This window comes from Mangifera indica, chromosome 10, assembly GCF_011075055.1.
Source record: "Mangifera indica cultivar Alphonso chromosome 10, CATAS_Mindica_2.1, whole genome shotgun sequence".
Classification (NCBI taxonomy): Eukaryota; Viridiplantae; Streptophyta; class Magnoliopsida; order Sapindales; family Anacardiaceae; genus Mangifera; species Mangifera indica.
The window spans coordinates 11,837,075-11,854,556 of NC_058146.1; the positions used below are offsets into that span (position 1 = coordinate 11,837,075).

Below are 17,482 nucleotides of genomic sequence, written 5' to 3' on the forward strand. Positions count from 1 at the left end.
ATTAAGCCTACATTTGTTTATATCTCCTTTGATTTTGGACTAAATTTTGCAAATTCACTTTTTGGTACCTCAAAAGACATATATAGGAAAAATATTTTCAGGTGATTTGAATTATTAGAGCACTTATAGCAATCAAACCCATTTTTGGTTCATAAAAGGCAAAAAAGTGTGGATATTTTCATGATTGGTGATAGAGTTATGGTTGTTGTATTTGTCATTCAAGGTTTGTTGTGCATATGGTCATTATTTCGAGATTGTATATGCTTACTTAGAGAGGGTTTATTCGTGGTTAGGTATATTTTCTAGTGTCTCACAAGCCTTAAAACTTATCATCTAACCTTTTGAGGCGAAATAAAAAGTTTCATGCATTGATAAGGGACATGATATAGGCATATGTTTGATTGTTTGTTTAGCCAAAAATGCCCTTATTCTTTTAACTAACCTTTAAAAATTTTTAATCTTTTGTCAGCCTCTTAAGCCATTTTTCTTAAGTTTTATTTATAACTTTTGCATTTTCCTTGTTTTAACCCTTAATCACCTACCTAGCCAATAAATATATTAAACATACCTTTTACATGAGTTATATTGTTGATGAAATGAGTGAATTTGCATGAGATTTTTGGATCAATTAAAAAGGGAAATGTAAAAAATAAGAAAATCATAGTATTATCACTCTATATGCCCCATGTACAAAGAAATAAGTTTGGAGAATTTTTGAAATAAATATATATATATATATATATTTATACATGTATTTCTTAAAAACAAAAGAGAGAGAGAGAGAAATCTGAGAAAAAAAAGTGATAGAAAAAGAAGAAGAAAAGGAAAAATGAAAAAAAATGAAAAGAAAATAAGAAAGAAAAAAATATTATGTAAAGGAAAAGAAAACAAAAAAGAAAAAATTTTGTGCATATTATTAGTACAATTTACATTAATATTTTTTCTTTAATTTTTATCTTGTGATCATTTAGATCTCCACTTCCTTCATTAATAGTATGTTCATTTGTTAATTTTTTTGTCTTTTTATTTTTTAACCCATACCCAAGTCAAGTTACAACCTAAATAGTAGTATGAGCATTTAGATCTCCACTTCCTTCATTAATAGTATGATCATTTAGATCTCCACTCCCTTTTATTTTTTTGTCCTTATATTTCTTCTTTGATTTTTTTAAAATGCATTGCATCATTATTAGTAGAGATAGGCAGTTTGATTTTGCCTATAGGGCTTGGTTGATTTTGTAACCTCTTCTAATCAATAGGTGTGTTACAGAAAAATGGCAAGAGTTCCCCTATTTTAGAGGGCCCGGAAAATATTTTTCTCTTTTTCATTATACCCTGTAACACTCCTAATTTGAAATTCACACAAACCAGTCTTACCCATCGATTGGATTTTCATCAACTTAATCACAATTAGTAAAATAATTACATAATAATAACCATCATAAAAACTTTCACCCACAGAGACTTTATAACCAATTTTTCCATAACTAGCTATATACATATATACATATATAGATATAGCTATACACAATCACACACATATATATATAGGAAAACAAAATATATACATATCCACCCATATCTACATTAAATATATATATATATATATATATATACATGTATTCACATATACATCAAAAAATATATATCAACAAAAATATGGTGCCTTCCTCCCTTAGCCTCATGTCTCATCAATGCTCCCCGGGAACCTTTGCTGTATTTCTTTACCTGTAAAATATTAAATTAAACGGAGTGAGCGACTATGGCTCAGTAAGAAAATCATACTCAACACTTAAATAATTTCATACCAGTATTAATCTCTTTCATACTCAGCGTGTCTAGGCTATTCATATATAAAATTATTGATAGGGACACACATTAAACACATATCAGAATTCTCTTCTTTCACCAATTTATTCATTTTCTTACTATACAAATATGATTCATTCGTTATGATTTATGCATGTATGAGTGCCATGACTTTTCTATTTTCTGATCATACATCTTTCTCAATTCTTTATTAGCCACATAGGCTTGCATGTATGGTTCTAATGCAATTTATTTCCATAAAATATTTTCTGACCGGTCTAGACTACATAGGACAATACTTACAGTCATCATACCAAGTACAATTCTCTCTTACACGCATATTTTAGTTTATTTTTTTTCTTTGCTGTCCACACAGTACAACTAATATTTTTCTTTGTTGTCCACACAGTACAACTAATATGTTTCTTTGCTGTCCACACAGTACAGCTAATATTTTTCTTTGTTGTCCACACAGTACAACTCGCGTGTAAGGATTTTAAGTAGGTTTTCTGCTTTCCTGTATCATATGAGTCATTATAAAACCAAAAATACTTGTTTTCTATTTTCTGAAAACATGCATAACTTATAAAATATTTTTCCTCTTTCTTTATTTTTTCTGAATCATGGATATGCTATGATTCCTCATGTATGCATGTCTAACCATAATATGAAATATGCCCATTCATTATTTTCCCTTATTTTTTTTTTTTTCATTCCTTCTCAAACATCATATTATTTTCTCATGCATTTATATATATATTATGCCTCAAATTAATTTCAATTATACAATATATGCTTAATATAAAGGTTATTCCATATATCATGCATATAATTAAGCAAAATTAGCCTATATCACATAAAATGACATTTTTGCCCTTATGACCACAAATTACCTTTTTACCCTTATGGCCAAAAATTACATCATGAATCCTAATGAATTTCTTTATCCTTTTAAGCATAAATCACCTTAATTCTAATACCTTATACACTTATATAAGTAAAGGTTATTTAAATAACCTAACTCAAATTTACTTCAAGTATGTAAAGTATGAAATTCTTACCTTTTATTTGCTAAATAGATGATTTAAGCTTATTCACCTTCTTTTCTTCTTTCCGGCAACCTTAATCAACCAAAAATATGATCATCCATCAAAACCCTAAACTTGACATATCTTAAAAATTAAATTTCTTATCTTAGAACTGATCAGAATTGACAGATCTATACTTTTTATAACTGGAGGCACTTGAAATTAGGTGGTTTAGCTAGGTTTTTGGATGAATTTTGGTTAAGGGAAAGCTTTAGCTTAATTTCATGGAGTTCTCGGCTAAAAATGGAGAAGAAGATGAATAGGCATAAGTTTATAAGCCTTTTGGACCATTTTGCCCTTAATCTTTTTCATAAATTACTATTTTATCCTTAGCCAATTACCAAAAACCCTTAGCACCACCATATAATTTCAAGTGTGCCATTCAATTTTAATTCCCACTTTGTCCCTTGAATCTTTATAAAATGACCATTTTACCCCCTTTGAAAATTATTGCTCATTTAGTAGTTTTCTATAATTCTTTTGCAATTTACAAGTTATAAAATCAACTCTAGGGGTAATTTTGGAAGTGGAGTTTACTGACACACCTGAATTCGGATGTTACAGATTTCATTTGAGACCATGAAGGTTGCTAAGTACGTATATGTCTATCTGAAGTGCAATAGTTTTGTCATGATTGATCACTGCATACATTTCAGTTTGATTTTTATGACTCATGATTTCTTTGGATTCGAGATTAAGTGTTTCTTGCACTTAGAGCTTTTGAAAAGCAAGTTTTGGTTCTCGATAACATAAGGTCATTTTTATAATTTAACACATAAATAAGATTATAATAGTATGTCTTTGAAGTGAATTTTAGTCCATTTTGTCAAATTCTTCAAGTTTTATTTAATTTTGATGGTTTGATCTTATTTTGCATTTTGAATTATACTTTTAGATGTTTTGGAGATATTCAAGCCTTCTTGAAGTAGAAATGGAAACTTAAAAAAACAAATAAGAAGACTTTATACAAGAAGGCAGAAATCAATTATGGGCAGTCTTATAGCCATAATTGGTGCCCATAATTATTGGGCATAAATAATATTTAAAAAAAAAAAACTAAGGTTAAGTGGCAGTATATATAAAGTGACCCACGTCTTCCCCACTCATCAATCACCCAAATACAATAGCCTAAAGGATTTAAAAAGCTTCAAGAAATAAGTAGAAAAGTGAATATTCAGCATTAAAGAAAGAAGACCCAAGAGAATCAAGATTTGAAGACCCTAGAGTTTTTCTTATCTTTCTTATTATCTTCTTTTACTAATTTAAATGTCTCTTTCTTCAACTTAATCTTGTAGTTTAAACTTTATTGTCATGAATAGCGAATTTCCTTTAGTAGGGTTTATAATGAATCTATGAATTCTCAAATATTATGTAATAGGTTTTGATTATTGAAAAATGGTGATGAATGCTTGATTTATTTATTATGTTTTTATCTTCTTGCTTATTGTTTGGGCCCAATACCATGTTCGTTTATAGATTAAAGTGTGATATTGAAAAATACATACTCAGTTAGTTCATGTATTTGCTAAATCTGGGGTTTTATTTATAAATACATATAAATCCTTTGTGGGTAAATTGATTATCATAGAATTTAGGGGTTTTTTATTAACATCATATCACAAAAATAGATAAACTTTTTATCTTAACAAGCTTAATTAACCTTATGGGAGGAATTGGATAAAATTGAATAAAATAAGATAACCAACTATCAACAATTCATTTTATCATTGATTTTAATTAGATTTGTTATTAATTTTTGAGTAATTAATACTAAAATAAAAAACTCTAGGGTTCTTTATATTGGTATTTCACTTTTAATTTGTTGTACGTTTGCTTCTCTTTATTAATTTTGACTTAGTCAATTTGCATTTTAATTCAATTTTGGTGGATTTCCATCAAGACAATGCAACAACATACAAACTCAATTATGGAAATTACTATTTATTTGACATAGCAACAATTTGTCTCTCAATATTAGCTAATCAAATGACCTCCAAATCTTGCAAATTATATATCATTGGAAAAAGCATTCAAAGAGCTTTCTAACGGTATATAATGTCAACCATAACTCAATCAACAACGCATTCAAAACTAGCTTCAACATTTGCTAGCAAAAACTGGAAATTGCAAAAACACACATTGTGAACAATAATTCGAGGCATACAATACACATTCAAGTTTTCACACTTTGGATTTCAAGGGAAACATAAAATGTAACCAAAGTATAAAGGAAAGTTCCACCAACCTTGGGGTCTTCCACTACCAATATTCCACCAAAAATAATTGGATAAAGGAAATGAGATAAAAGCCAACAAAGCTTTTATTCAAATTTTCATTCAAAATGCTAACCAACCCTTTTACAAAGTATGCCCATTTTTATATACGGAATAAGTGGTGGCAAAATGGACTTTCCATTACAAAATCTATTAATTTTTTTATACAAAAATCCCTTGAATTAAGCTAAGTCATGCATTCTAAACCAAATCCATACACAGTAATTAACTAAAGACAAAAGTGATTTGTTTTTTCCTTAACTTTAGGAATTATGTTTCCTAACTAAAACAAGTAAATTCAAACTTTTTTTTTTTTTTTTTGGTAAATAAGATAATATTAGACCAAAAAAAGGCTTACTACAGGACAAGACCCTAAGTTAAGGAAAAAAACTTCTTGCCTCGGACAAGCCCCAGGCTACGGCATGGAAAACCAACACAAAACAACATGCACTACAACAAAATAGCTAAGTCATCAAACAAAGAAGCTCACAAGAGAGCCCCATTGTTGGTGAGAGTTATCCATAAGGCAAAGACCTGCAATATAATTCCAAATATAAGTTGAGTAGAAGCACTGAAAGAAGAGGTGTTCCATGCTTTTCGGAGCCAAGTTGTAAAGGCCACACATATTATTTGAAATAAGGCCGAGGCTATGTAATCTATCCTTTGTTTTCATACCACTCTTAATACCCAGCCATGCAATAAAATAGTGTCTAGGGTAGTGTCGTTTGAACCAAATGATATTATGCCAAGAAACTTTTGCTTTAGCCTCCCTTATATTATGCCAAGCCGTCTTGATAGAGAATTGACCATTTGCACTTGGTTTCCACCAAAGGACATCGTTACCATTCAAAGGGGCTAGAATTATGGTGTTTTTATTTCCATAAGAGTTGTTGAATTTGTCAATGGCCATCTTCATGCATTATCTTTGATCACCTCTTTAACCTTGGAATGCAATAGGAGCCTCAAGTCATATACCACCCGAGGACCATATTTGTCTATGAGAGGTCCTGAAGGATGTCAATTGTCATGCCAAAGATAAGTATTTTGCCCATTTCCCACAATTGTCTGGATTTTATCTTTTATGCTTTTCCTAATCAAAAGCAACTTCCTCCAAACCCAAGAACAATTGACATTTGGCTTGACCTCCCAAAAACTTTTGTTTTAGAGTCGATTATTATTGATCCAATCAACCCATAAAGAGGTGCCACTTCTTTGAAGGATTTTCCAAATATGTTTCATCATAGTAGCCTTGTTCTAAGATTTACTTTTCATAAGACCCAAACCCCCCTTCTCTTTTGGAGGACAAATCTCATCCCAAACAACTTTTACTTTCTTGCCAGAGGACATATCTCTACTCCAAAGAAAGTTTCTAAGATAGTCATCAATTACCTTGTGCACTTTTGTGGGGAGAATAAAGGTTAAAGACCAATACACTTAGATGCTAAATAGGATGGCCTTAATAAGAACAAGTCTTCCAGCATAAGAAAGGAGCTTACTTTTCCAAGATGAAATCCTAGCCATAGTATTGTCAATAAGGGGCTTGCAATCATCAACTTTTAGTTTAGAGGATATCATAGGTATACCAAGGAACTTAAAAGGAAGTGTTCCAAGCTCAATACCAAGGGTTGATTTTAAGAGCTTCGCTTTAGGATTATTGAACCCTGAAAGGTAAAGATTGCTTTTGGCAAGATTTGTTCTAAGTTCGGACCATGTATGGAAACAATCTAAGGTGTCCTTTATAAGAGAAATGGAATTCACATCCGCCCTACAAAATAACATGAGGTCATCAGCAAAACATAAGTAGGTAATATTATTTTTCTTACACTTCCAATGATGGCTAAAACAAGCATTCTTCTTTAGTTCACTCAGCATGCAAGAAAGCACTTCTATGGCAATGACAAAAAAGTATAGGGAAAGTGGGTCCCTTTGCCTTAGCCTTTAGGTACTATTGAAAAAGCCAACAAGTTCTCTATTTAGGCCTACAGAGAATAAAGGACTAGTGATGCAAGTCTTTTATCCAACCAATGAAACGATGAGGCATATCAATGACATCAAGCACAGTAAGCAAGAAATCCCAATTTAAGGTGTCATAGGCTTTCATGAGATCTATCGTAATGGCACATTTCTTTTCATAAGTGTCCTTTTTGTAGTTATGCATAAGCTCTTGGCACAAAAGAATATTCTCACTAATGCATCGGTCTCCCACAAAAGCAACTTGAGCCTTGTTTATAAACTGAGGAAGTACAACTTTAAGGCGATTTGCCATGATTTTGGTAATGCATTTGTATAGAGTATTGCAACAAGCTATAGGCCTTAAATCTTTATAAAGAGAAAAGTTAGTAACTTTAGGAACAAGAGCAAGCATAGTGCAATTAACCTCTTTTAAGAGATGACCCATATTAAAAAAATGCTTGATGTCCTTCACAACATCATCACTAATTATGCTCCATGCTGCCTTGAAAAAACATGCACTATATCCATTCAGACTTGGAGCCTTATTATTATCCATAGTAAAAATGGTCTCTTTAATCTCCACTGCTGAAACTTCTCTAATGAGCATATCCTTATCCTTATGGCCAAGCCGAAATTTGATCAATTTTTTAAGCTCCTCATGGTTCACATTAGAGTATCCATTTCCATTAAGGACTGATTTGAAGTATTCCACAAACTCCTTCTTGACCTCCTTCATGTTGTTTACGAAGGACCCATCTTCTCGTACGATCCTATAGATAAAGTTCCTATTCCTTCTACCTTTGATGCTCTTGAAAAAGAAATTTGTATTTTGATCACCTTCTTTCAGCCAATGAACTTTTGATTTTTTTCTAGCCAAAGATAGGGATCTATAGGTTTCTAACCTAATTTTTTTCTCTCAAACAAGTTCCTTATCTGAAAGGTTAATATGGAAAAGCTCTTGGATGTTATCAAGTTACCTCCTAGCTTCCAACACTCTCTCGAAAATATGGCAAAAAGACTCTTTATTAATTTCTTTAACTCATCTTTCAGCTTTTTAAACTTGCTTATCACATTAAACATAGGGTTACCTTTAACTTCATGTCTCTAAACTTCGCCAACAATGTTGAGAAAATTCTCATGATGTGTCCACATGTTAAGGAATTTGAAAGGAACTTTCCTGCTAGGTTCGGTGGTTCCAATTCTTACCATACAAGGTAAGTGGTCAAAGATAAAAGGGTTGAGGAAATATGCCATAGAATTTGGGAATGTATCTTTCCAAATATCGTTAATAAGAGCTCTATCTAATTTGCATGCTATTCTCCTTTAGCCTTCACTACAATTGCTCCAAGTTAAAAGATGACCCATGAATTTTAGGTTATCCAAATCAGCCTCCCTAATGCAATTTCTAAGGTCTTCACAATAGGAATCACCCCATGGTGGCCTACTAACCTTTTCTTGAGGGTTTCTAATAGTATTAAAATCTCCCAAAATAATCCAAGGGGATTTTTGCATTATATGAGATTTATTAATGAGATTATGTCAAAGGTCCTTCCTCTCTATGAGATTATTACTGCCATAAACTTTGGTCAAACTAATATTTGTATTTTCCTTTACAAGCTACACATCACAATGTATGTATTGGGCAGTTTTCGCAACAACATTAAGCCTAACAATAGTTTTATTTCATCCAATCCAAATTCTGTCTATAGAACCATCTATAGCATTACTACAATGTTCTTAACCTTCCCAAATACTATAGCATACTCTATTGGCATTTGTACTACACACTTTAGTTTCAAGAATAGCCATGATATCAATCTTATTTTTCAAAATGAATCTTCTAACCTCTTTTTGCTTGATAGGAGCATTAAGGCCCCTAATGTTCTAGCAAGCTAAATTGGTCATTTGGGAGAATCAATAGGGGATGAGCTCCGCCATTGTTTTGCCAACCTCTTCTGCTATGATTTGTTTAGAATGGGGGTTGCAAATTTGTTGTTTTTTAATGCCTCCATATTATTATCATAGTTCTATTTTCCGATCACTAAATTCTTCCTTGGCACCTATAAATTAGCTTTACCATTCCTTTTGTTTCCCTCCACAGCATGGAGATTTTCACAATTTGCCATCCTTGCTTTTGTACTTATATCTTTCTCCTTACTAATTTCCTTTTTTCCTTTATACAAGCTAACTTTCCCTTTTTCAGTCTCTCTTTCATCCATTCTGTTTTTACACTTCTCACTACCATGGCAAAATGTCTTACATAATTTGCACTTTAAAGATTTCCAAGCATACTCCAATCAGATTGCAACCTTCTCTCTATTAGGTAATACAAGCTCCATTGTATCCGGGAATTCATGGTTGATGCTCATCTCCATACAAATACGTGTAAATCCAAATAAAGGGGACGACCTAGAACACTTGCAATATGGCTGAAACCCTTCAAGCTCTAGTATTCTAATGGAATTCCATAGAATTTTACCCAAATGCTATTTTCTTAATGTTATCCGCCACCATTGAAAGATTTTTTTTCCCATTTTCTAACAAAAAGGGGCTGCCTTCCAATCATCCATGTTTCCTCTTCCAAGACTTTCATCATACCCTCTACATCCTTGAATTTTAAGAGACAAACTCCAATTCTGGTGGATATAATATCGTCGAGACCATAGTTGGTCCAATTTCGGATGGCCTACCTTTTGACAAGAAGAAAAGGCATTCTTCTACCAATGAAGAAGCCAATGGCATACTTCTCCTTCCTCTTGGCACCTTCATCTGTAACTTTAGAATGAGGGGTAGCAGAGTGTTTTCCACCAGTGAGATTATTCATAGGAGGAATGTATTCTAAATTCTGGTTTGCTAAATTTTTTCTCTTAAATAATTTGTTCCAAGAGCTCTTACCTTTAGCCACCAAAAATTGAGGGAGGTTGCTAGACACCAAAGTAGTAGTCACTGGGAAAGAAACCTCCTGTGACTTAGTGAAAGAGGGTTCTGGTGTGATCCCTTCCTTACAATACACCTTACTTAAGGCATTTGAAACAATGACTTTAGTATTATTAGTTATCAGAAGAGAGGAAGTAGAATGGCATTGCTTGCATGCAGAAGAAAAGTTTGGCAAAGACACATCCCTAATTGACATTTCTTTAACCAAAAAAAAAAAAACTCAACAACAAAGGAGGACAAGACAACCTGGAAAAGCAGGAAATAACGGGGCACAACAGACAATGCACTACCAAAAAGGAAAGAAAAAAACACTGTAGATGGAAAGTAGGGCCTACTGTATACACCAAAGGGGAAAGAAATGAAACCAAAAAAGAACATAGTAGAAAATTTTGAAATTTGAGAGCAACAAGGTCAAAGTAAAAAAAAATAAAGATAAACCGCTAATACGAAAGAGGAGAAACAAGAGAAGCCTGGAATGAAAAAACAAGTTGTTCATAAGAGTAATGCAAGAAAAATTTTAAAGAGACTACGAATTGGACCTAAGGGAAGAAATTTTTATAGAAATGGCAAAAGGCACTAAAACGAAAATAGAGGAAAAAAAACTAAGGTAGGAGATATGAAAGATCAAGATAAAGAAAATTAAGCAAAGATGATGTTTTTGGGGAGAAGTTGACAACCAGTGGGGTCACTGGACTGAAAGGTCGACTCCTGAAGGGCCACCAACCAAGGAAGAGGTGACAGTGAGGGACTAACTAACTAGAGGAGATGGGAGAGCATTTCCTAGTTGATAGTCATATTCCTCATTTCAAATACACTATTATACTATGGAGCACCAAAAGGAGTGAGTTGAGATATTATCCTATTTTCCTTTAGCTCTTGTCTGAATTTAACACTCAAATATTCATCTCCTTGATCACTTTAGAGGACTTTTTGAATTTATTTCCCAAACTGTTTTTTTACTTCATTCTTGAATTTTTTGAATTTATCAAAGCATTTAGACTTATCTTTCATCAAAAACACAAAGCCATATCTACTGAAATCCTCAATAAATGTGAGAAAATAGGTTTATCATATCTACTATAAACTGTTATATGCCCACACACATCGTTGTGTATGATCCTTAATAGCTTAATCACATTTTCACTGTGTTAAGTAAAGGGTGTTTTGGCCATCTTACCTAATAGGCATGATTTGTACCATCATATGACTAGAAGTAAAATTATTACAAGATTTTTTGTTCAAGAAGTCTTGATATGTGTTTTATTCCTATGTGACCTAGCCTACTAATAAAAACATATTTTCATATATGTATTTCCCTTGCATTTAAGAGTACTTTATGCTCTATTATGTTAGTTTAGGTTTACTTTTATGGTTAAGGCATGGTTAGATAAGTTAGAATGAATTGAGCATTTAATTAGAAAATTCCAGCATTTTAGTAATTTTAACCTTCTATGCTTCTTACAAGTGTTTAACCTACTTATAGTTCCAAAATAAGGAAGAAGCCTCTAGAGTTTTTGTAAAGTACATCCTAAGTTTCTAGAATGGTATTATGGGCCAAAATTTGAGTTTGTTTGGGTTACCAAACATTGCTTCAAAGGTAGTTTAGAAATCCTAATCAAAGTAGGATTTTTGTTTGAACACTAAATCTTTAAAAAGGCGTATCCGAGGCTTCCAATGTTCAATTAAAGTGATTCACAAGCCCAAATTCATCTACATATCCTAAGATAAAATTCTTATGAGGATGTCAAACACTAGAAAGATCTTTTTCCTATTCAAAACTAGACTTGAAGTTATTGTTGGAATTCAAGAGCCCTAATCCTTAGCTGAATTGAATTATTTCAACATGGCTCACATAAAGACTTGGGCCAACTTTAAGAAGGAGTCAAATACAGGTCTAGATGGTTGGAAACATGTGTGCCTTAGCTAGTAATTTATTTACCCTAAGTTTAGGAATTGGTTAGGAAATCCCTTTACGTTCCTTTCGCTTATAAATATAACTCTTAGACGACTAGGTTAAAAAGGGAGGAGGAGATAGAAAATAATTTTTATTTTCTCTCATGCTCTTTATTCCATAATGTCTAATGTGTGTCTAAAGTACACAAAATAAGGTTATAATAGTATATCTTTGAAGTAAATTTTGGTTCATTTTGTCAAATTCTTTAAATTTTATTTAATTTTGATGGCTTAATCTTATTTTACACTTTGAATTATATTTTAAGATGTTTTAGAGATATTCGAGCCCTCTTGAAGCAAAAACGAAAGGTTAAAGAAAACAAATAAGAAGACTTTATATAAAAATGCAGAGGTCAATTGTAGGTAGTCTTATAGCCATAATTGGTGACCACCTCTTCCTCACCCATCAATTACCAAAATACAACAACCCAAAGGATTTTTAGAGAGAGAAAGCTTTAAGAAACAAGTAGAAGAGTAAAAATTCAAGATTAAAGAAAGAAGACCCAAGAGAATCAAGATTTGAAGACTCTAGAGTTTTTCTTATCTCTCTTATTATTTTCTTTTACTCATTTAAAATATCTCTCTCTTTAACTTTATCTTGTCGTTTGAGCTTTATTGCCCTGAATAGCGAATTTCCTTTACTAGGGTTTATGATAAATTTATAAATTCTCTAAGATTATGTAATAGGTTTTCATTATTGATCAATGGTGATAAATGTTTGATTTAGTAATTATGTTTTTATCTTTTTGTTTGGTGTTAGGGCCTAATTGAGAAATACATACTTAATTAGTTCATGCCTTTGCTAAACCTAGGGTTTTATTTAGAGATAAATATAAATCCACTGTGGGTAAATGGATTGTCATAAATTTAATGGGTTTTGATTAATAATATATCACAAAAGTAGGTAACACACCTAGTTAACCTTGAGAGAGGAATTTGATAAAATAGGATAATTAACCATCAATAATTCGTTCTACCGTTGATTTTAATTGGATTTGTTACTGATTTTTGAGTAATTGATAGTAAAATCATAGACCCTAGGCTTCTTTGTATTGGTATTTCACTTTTAATTTGTTGGGTGTTTACTTCACTTTATTAATTTTGACTTAGTTAGTTTGCAATTTAATTAATTTTAATCTAATTTTCGTCCATAGCATTTTATTTCTCTAACTAATTTAAATTATAAAATGAATTAGTACTCGACAACCAATCCCTATGGGACCAATATCTTTCTATATTACTTCATCGACTTATATTGATGCATATTCGACCACTTCTTCACTTTCAGCCTCCAAACCTACCTCAAGCACACAAGAAGCTAAAAAACATGAATTTTTAGCAATGCACTAGCCTAAAGATGTTAACCTTCTTCATTTTTGGCCCAAAACCACTTTTGGGTATAATTTTATTACACACACCTAAGGTCCAAGTGAATAGTTTGCTCCAATTGATCCAAAAGTGTAACTTTTGAAGCCTACTATTGGCCCAAACGTCTAAGACTCCTTTTTGAAGTCCAAAGAACTCAAAGTATACCTTTAATTGGTTTTAAACTAGAAGAGAAGATGGTTACCTTAGTTAGGAAACAAGTTTCCTACATTTAAGGAAAAGGTGTATTATTTTGCCTTGTATTCATTAATTTGCGTATGGTTTAGTTTATGATGGATGACTTGATTTTGTTGACCAAAGTGTACCATTGCCATCCATGCCTTCTATATAAAAGAGTGAGCCTTCATTTGTAATTTTTTGGTTGACATTTGAATGAAACTCGAATTAAAGCATTGAAGCTTTTTCCTCATTTTCCTTTATCCAATCATCTTGGTGGAAGACCCCAAGGTTGGTGGATCTTTTTCCTTTATGCCTTGGTTTTCATTAGTGTGTTCCTTAGAATCCAATTGCATGCATGTGAAGGGTTTTTAATCTTATGACAAAAAGTTGTAGCATAATTATCATTTCTGCCATTGTATTCTAGTTGTAATTTGATTGTCTTATTCTACATCCATAGCTTGAAAGAAAGTTCATTGTGTTGTGATTATGATGAAATGAATTTGGTTAAGTTTGGAGTTCATTTGGTTGGTTAAACTACAAAAACAAAAAAACTACACATACCACATGAACAGTGAAAACAATTTTTGATTCTTTGGTTTCTTGTTGCATGTTTGGATAAATATGCACCACATGTACTTGCAAGCCATAGGTAACAAGGTTTGATACTGTTGTTGGGGATTAGTGCTTTGTTGATATTATTATAATTTATAGTTTGACTAGACTAAAACTCTATTTCATTTTATTTTTATTCTTTTTTTGTAGGTTTTCCATTGGTTTATGACCATATCTCAAAATCTAAAATTATTGGATTTTGACCTAAAAATTGAAAGAACCTTTAGAAGACATAGAAGAGAAAGACAAGCAAGACAAAGAGTTTCCATGGAAGATAACATCAACAATTAGCGAGCTCTTCATGGATATATTGTACGTATTACTTATGATGGTTATTCTAGTATTGTGTGATCTATTGTGGACACTAACAATTTCGAGATCAAACCTTTTACTATTCAAATGGTACAACAAAATCAGTTAAGAGGGTTAGCAAATGAGGATCCACATATCCATTTGTCATGTTTCCTTCAAATTTGTGACACCTTCAAGATGAATAGGGCTCTTGAAGATGAAATTAAAATGAGGTTATTTTTGTTTTCTTTAAGGGATAGAGCAACTGCATGGTTGGATTCTACGACACCTAGTACATTTACTATCTGGCAAGTACTTTCTTGAACTTTCCTTGTAAAATATCTCTCACCTGGTAAAACTATTGGGTGAAGAGAATAGATGCAAAATAAATATACATGTCAAGAGAACAAAAATCAAAGCATGCATTTGCAAAATAGAGAATAGATAAGAATTTTACTTACTCTTTTGCCCCCTATATGGATATAGGATGATAGAATGAGTCTCTCACTTGCCAGACCTCTAAAGAAAGTCCACCACCAAGCTAAAATACAACCCTTGTTATAAGGTAGAGAGAAAAGAGAGTTTTACAATTTAGTGAGAGAAAATTTAGTTTAAAATGGACTAACTCACTTTGAATGAACTAACTTCATTCTTTTATAATGGTGGTTAGTTGTAGTTTTCTAAAATTATACTTTTGGCCCACCAAAATATTGATTTAAAGATTTGCCATGCATATATATATATATATATATATATATATATATATATATATATATATATATATATATATATATATATATCTAATATATTTTAGACACATTAATTTCATCTCACTAACACCTTAACTTTTAAAATGTTATTTTTGCACCCATATAATATTTTATATGATTCTTATTATCTTTCAGAAGGTGCTAGCCAACTGGGATAATTAATTCTCCCTCTTGTAAGCTTGGTTTATTGGTGTGACCCTTTAAGTTCATCATGGCGTACTGGTGAGTTCTTTTTCAGATGATCCGAAAATGTATATGAAAACTCAACGACTATGGTAAACATCTAGCAATGTGTCATAGCCTTTAAACTATGATAAAAAAAATACTCCATCAAACCTAAAATATTCAATCATATGTTCTATATAGGTAATATCTTTTCATTGTTCAATCCAGATTGTTTTTATACCCATGGATTGTCAAAGTCCTAATTTTGATTCTATACAAATCATCGATTTAAATATTCAGAACATGTCATATCGAACATCCTTTGTATGACTTACATTATACTCTGGCTAAAGATTCAATTTCTAATATTTATTGATGTTTGCTTCAAAACTCATATCCAGGTCAAATCAATGGATATTTAGAATCTATTACTTTTCGAGTCAATAGATTCAATCTTGACCATCATTCTTCTCTACATACAAATAACACATGACCAGTATGGTTTGTTTTACGAGATGTAATTTATTTCGTATATATACTCTATATGAATCACATATATCTATATTAGGTCTAACTATGAAGTTTTAGGTCAAAAGATTACTTTGTACACTAGTACAACCTTATGATAAGTCATTGACTATAATTTAATAGCCACGTGATTTATCGTTATTGGCCATGTTCGAAAAGTAGTTCTCTAACTGTTAATCCATACTAATACCCTAATGACATGAGCATCATCGTCACCTGTACTAATCTCATCTCATGACATTCAATGGAGATATTTAGTTGCCTACTATGCGATATAATTGTCCAAGTCATATCATTTTCATAGGGAATAATTTGATGATCCAGTTTGTATTAAGTGAGTCATCCGGATAGTTCATACACATACTTTATATCATCACAAAATAAAGGAAACAACTTGTGCATATGAATAAAAGAACTCCTTTATTAATAAATTATTTAAAAGATTATACACAAGATGAAATTCTCTAAAACCGGCAATACGAATGGTTCTTAGGGCATACCCTAACAAAACTACCACTTACATTAAAGTCATTCGCTATTGTATCGCATACCCATCTTCTTAAGGTGATAGTCCAGTTGCTTTAGTGTCATCGCCTTAGTCAATAAGTCAGCAATGTTCCTTGTTGATGGTATTTTCTAAATTATGATCTTTCTAGTTCCAACGAATTCTCTTAAAATGTGATATTTTTGTTGAATATATTTGAACTTTTTATGTGCCCTTAGTTTCTTTGTCTATGCAATAACACTGGTATTATCACAGAACATGGTTATCAGATAAGTCATGTTTGGAACCATACCAAGTTTAGATACAAACTTGTGCATACATACAAGCTCTTTTGTAACTTTTGAAGGAGCAATATATTTAGCTTCTGTAGTGGAGTCAGCTGTGGTTGATTGTTTGGAACTCTTTTGACGTAAACCTTGATGATATGATGCAAGACCCAACGTTCAAGAAGATATTTTTCCTATGAGTGAATCGTTTCATCACTTAGATGACCTTTGACCCTAATTAATATGGAATCAAATGAACCTTGATATCGATAATGATAAATGCCACAAGATGAATTTTGATAAGTTCAAAAGGTTGGTAATTTAACAATAGGAAAGCTATGCAAAAAGTCAGCCAAAGAGTCTTTATTTATGATAAAAATTAAGTTTATATAGTGTTAACTTAACCCTAAACTACCAATGACCCCAATGGACTTCCAAACTTCCCAAGCCTTTTACCTAATTATCTACTCAAAACTCTAATTAAAATGTAATATGACAATTAGACTCATTAAAGTCTAGCTCGGTTGCAAGAAAGATCAAAATTCATAGAAAACTGAAAATCCTAAATTTGGTAAAACAAAAACTACATAATACACACTGAAACGACCTTTATTTAGGCCTACAAATTGGTTACAACTAGCAAAGTGGGTTGTTGATATAAAACTTGAAATAAGCTTTGCATTAATAGGTTACAAGCCCTGTAACTCATCTTTGATCAAAAGTTATGGCCGTTCAAAGTTTGTCTTCCCGTTTTGGATTAGATTTCTCCATAGTCTTAGGCCTGAAT

At 31.8% G+C, this 17,482-nt stretch overlaps 1 protein-coding gene across 1 annotated transcript; it reads right to left on the reverse strand.

Annotated features, from left to right (window-relative positions):
• Positions 1-7,166: 7,166 nt before the first annotated feature.
• On the reverse strand, positions 7,167-7,859 carry LOC123226737. The gene has a single exon (XM_044651267.1). The coding sequence runs from the start codon at positions 7,857-7,859 to the stop codon at positions 7,167-7,169; it is 693 nt and encodes a 230-aa protein (XP_044507202.1).
• Between the last annotated feature and the right edge of the window lie 9,623 nt (positions 7,860-17,482).